The sequence below is a fragment of the Coffea eugenioides genome, chromosome 9 (assembly GCF_003713205.1).
Source record: "Coffea eugenioides isolate CCC68of chromosome 9, Ceug_1.0, whole genome shotgun sequence".
Classification (NCBI taxonomy): Eukaryota; Viridiplantae; Streptophyta; class Magnoliopsida; order Gentianales; family Rubiaceae; genus Coffea; species Coffea eugenioides.
The window spans coordinates 13,529,173-13,533,665 of record NC_040043.1 but is presented as its reverse complement, the minus strand read 5'-3'; the positions used below and the strand labels follow the sequence as shown (position 1 = coordinate 13,533,665).

Here is a 4,493-nt window from a genome sequence, read left to right as displayed (position 1 = left end):
CTTTTGCCTTAATGTCTATGTCAAGTAAACTTGGCAAGAGTAGTTAGATTTAGGAGTTAAAATAGATAATCTAAGGGCATAAGAGTGTTCTCCACGATTTATAGTGGTTGACCGCCACAAAAATTATGGTTTATCCATGACGGGTCTTTCATTAGCACCACGTACCTGCAGTCTTGCCTATCAATTTCCTCTTTAATAGATCGAATGCAATCCCTCTCCCTCCTTCATGTTGCAACATTGGCCATGGAGAAATTTCACCACCTTGCCCTACTTGGACTTGTGTTACTATGTTTTCTTTCAGCTTCCTTCGCCATGCTCCCGACCAATATTACCACTGATCAGTCATCTCTTCTTGCCTTGAGAGCTCACATTTCAGTTGACCCTCTACAAATCTTGGCCAAAAACTGGTTTGTTGGCTCTTCGGTCTGCGATTGGATTGGAGTCTCTTGTGGCTCTCGTCATCCTAGAGTGACTGCCTTGGACATTTCAACCATGGGCCTTACCGGCATCATCCCTCCACAACTGGGAAATCTATCATTTCTTGTTTCTCTTGACATGAGTGCGAACAACTTCCATGGAGAACTACCACATGAGTTTGTTGGATTGCGCCGATTAAAACTCCTTAATTTGAGTGTCAACAATCTCGAAGGAGAGTTACCCTGGTGGATTGGTTCATTTCCTCAACTTCTTTGCTTGTCTCTCAGTAACAATAGTTTCACTGGTCTTATCCCTTCTTCCATCTCTAACATGTCAAAGCTAGAGGGGATAAGTCTTTCGTACAACCTTCTGCAAGGAAACATTCCCACGGGGATTTTCAATATTTCCTCCCTCCAATTGATTCGCCTAACGGGTAATGGCCTATCTGGAACTATTCCAAGTGATATGTGTCACCATCTTCGAGGACTAAGTTTGCTTGCCCTGTCACAGAATAAGCTGAATGGTCAATTACCCTCAAGTTTAGGCCAATGTTCAGAACTTCAGACACTGTCTTTGTCTTTCAACGGCTTTACAGGATCCATACCGAAAGAAATTGGGGACCTGAAGAATCTCGAGGTGCTATTCTTGAGTTACAACTATTTAGAAGGTAAGATTCTTGCTAATTTTTTCACCATAGACAAGTTAAGGGCCAAAACGTGTTCGTATTTTCTTAGGGCTCTACATATGGCCAAAATTTTTTTTTTGAAAAATAAACTTAATTTTCACATGCATTTACTTTAAAATGTCTTTTTTTTTTAATTCCGAAACAAGCCAATTTTAAAATGTTGATGGGTGCCGGAATGTGGCCAATTTCCCGCTTTTGGCCCATTAATTAATTTTCTCATTTACTTTTCTTTAAAACGTCCATCAAAAACCTCAACTTGTTGATATTTATTCCATTTCATTTTTGTAGGTCAAATTCCAAAAGAGATTGGTAATTCAACTATGATTAAAATGCAAAACTTTGGATACAACAACTTAACAGGTACGATAATTTTCTCAATGACAGAAATTAGACACTTATATGGTTTAATATATGTGCTCAATATTATTTTGCCAGGTGTCATACCACGAGAGATTGGCAACTCGTTCTTTCTCCAACAACTCAGCTTACAATTCAATAGCTTAACTGGTTCCATACCAATAGAGATCTTCAACCTCTCAAAGTTGAGTATTATGGCAGTTACACAAAATCAACCTCCAATAACTGAATTAAAGGTAACCATTCTTGGATCAACATTCTCTAATTAGTTCAGATGTAAAGAAAACAAAATGAGATTGTTTTAGAGTTGGATGTAAAGAAAATACCTATTAACAGACGTGTGTCTGTACCCCCAAAAGCTGTTTCCTCGTTTTCCAAAAGCTGTTTCCTCCCTTTCCAAAAGCTGTTTCTATTATTAATCCTCACTCAAATAACTATCCATCTTCTCCCGATCATACACAAGGTCTCTGTGTCTGTACGAGTACATGGTTCGAAGACTCGGCCGAGACGGTGACGACTCGGCCCTCACCAATACGATACCATGACGAAACGATACCGAGATATTCAACTCGCCGAGACGTCACCGTGAAGGGTTGAAATGGCCGAGTCACACCGAATCACTCCGATTCATCTCGAGTCAAATCGAATTTTTATTATTTTTACTAATTTTTTAATTATTTTTATTTATCATATTTTTTACAATTTTTAGGATATTAAATATTACAAAAATTCACGTCTCGCCGAAACCGCGACCGATGTGGAACGGTCCAGGCCGTGACCGCAACCGCGACCGCGACTTTGAACCCCCAAATACAGCGTCTTTCATCCTTTTGCTCCTGGACCTGATACCTTTTTGCTTGCTCCACATCCTACCAAGTATATACAAGAGTCAGGGGACAACATTGTGAGGCGGCGGCTTACCTGTGGTGATTCTACTTGTTGTTGCTTTGTTCTGGTTGGGCAATAATTCTTGTATTGGTGCTGTATCAGGCAGGGCTTGGAGAAATCTCAACTAGCTGAGGTCAAGTAGAAATGCCAGCTAATCAGTCATTATGCTTTGTAAGTACCTACAAGGTTGTAAATCCTTTTCATAGTCTTTATTGAATCCACGTACTGCTTAGCATAACAAATGTTGAAGGAGACTGCTTTTCATTTCAAGTTAAGGACTAATCTTTTCCTTAATTATAGATAAATTATCATCTACAAACAAGAAAAGTAAAAAAAAAAAAAATTTATCATCTTTTCCTAATCTATAGTGAAGCCAACAGGGACGTCACATGCCATCTCCTTATGTTGAAATTTTGTTCACTAAAAAAAAATCAAACTAGATTGTCAAAATTGTAGGCTTGGATGGAACCTGGCCTTTCGGCCCAAGAAATTAAGGGGTTTGAATTTCCTATGTGTTGGGCTGGGTTTGGGTTTCAAAATAGGCTCATTGTGATCATGCATCGAGTTTGGACAACACTAAATGGGCTACAACTGGTATAATTAGATGTAAGACCATATCTATAAGGTAATCAATATATATCACTATTGTACTATGTGCTAGTTATTATCTAAAAAATTAGGGATAATTTCAGAAACCTCCCCTGAGATTTCTGACTATTGCAGGTAGCTCCTCTCTAGTTTAAAAAATTACACCTACCACCCCTATCATTAGCATTTCAATAGCAATATAGACCCGATATGTTAGATTTGTCCTCAAAAACCCGATACTAGTACCACAACTGTCCCCCTCCCCCTACACTTAAATCCGACATTGTCCTCAATGGAGGTAATAGAGCAAATCAAGCAGAGAGGACAATGAAACTTCCCTCGGGGGCGGCTACGGGATAGGCGGGAACGATGGAGTGAAGCCGATATGGTGGAAGTACGCGGCCAGATTCTGAGACATTTAAGCCACCTGATTGGCGACGTTCGTCACTCTCTCATCGCACGTGGTGAATCTGGGCATGCAAGTGGCGCCACTCAACATCGGAGGCCATCGGTGGAGAAGGTGCAGAAGAGGAAGGGCCAGCAGTGTCATCGACCGATCTAGGGGCTGAAGAAGGGCCTGCTCATGTAGAAGGGCGTCGACTGGGAGCCCGAATGGGTCCCGAGAGGGTAAACTGGTAGAAATCATCGACCCGCCCGATAACTCCCATCTTCTCTAAGCAGTCCTCGTCCAGAAACTCCATGTCGAAAGCCTGATGGAGATCGTGGTTTTGCAAATTAAGAACTCATAACTGGATCGCCAGGTGTGTGATATACGAACCGAGTATCAGGGGTTTTTTGATAAGAACATGAAGATTGTCCAAGCAAATCGATTTAGTTAATTAGTCCAAGTTGTGTCATTTATTTGGTGATATTAAGCAAGGGTTTGTTTGTCATTTACCTTGCCAAATTGAGTCATTTACTAGATATTAAAATTCAGCCAGGCTTATCTTAGTTAGCCGAATTACTTAGTTATTAGTTTAGTAAATAAGTGAATCCAATTCACTTTAGGGTTTCTAGTTTAAGTGAATCCAATTCATTCTAGGGTTACTAGTTTAAGTGAATCCAATTCACTTTAGGTCTTCTAGTTTTGTATGGCTATATATAGCCTAAGTAAGGAACCTTCAAAATTAGTTTTTGATCAATAAAATTTCGTGAGTTATTTACTTTTCTCTTTTCAAGAGAGCTCCTTTGAATATTTGAGAATCTTTCTCAAGTTATTCATATCGAACTTATCAATCAAGTATCTCCTTGGTTGTGACGTTCTACTACCTACAATTTGGTTCGCTAATTCGTTCAGTCGCATGGTTGAGATTGTATCAATATTGTTCGCTACTACGAAGATTAGATTGGGTCAAATTCTCCGCTGCCAAACCTTTGGTGTCGTTGTCTAGATCGTGTCCAAGTGCGTATCACTTCATTTGTTCTTCTTAGCTAAAACTGTCTTAAATTGCGATGCCAACTAACACCCCAAATTCACCTTAATATTATTTTTCATGCACCAGATAAAGAAGAACTTGGGTCGAGAAAGGATATCGGAGATGTCCTTGCGAACCGAGTA

General features: G+C 39.8%; 1 protein-coding gene across 1 annotated transcript; it reads left to right on the top strand.

Moving 5' to 3' along the window:
- Positions 1 to 204: 204 nt before the first annotated feature.
- LOC113782242 (probable leucine-rich repeat receptor-like protein kinase At5g63930) lies at positions 205 to 1,728 on the top strand. Its single transcript, XM_027328145.1, has 2 exons — positions 205 to 1,084; positions 1,538 to 1,728. The coding sequence occupies exons 1-2, from the start codon at positions 205 to 207 to the stop codon at positions 1,726 to 1,728; spliced, it is 1,071 nt and encodes a 356-aa protein (XP_027183946.1).
- The last annotated feature ends 2,765 nt before the right edge of the window (positions 1,729 to 4,493 follow it).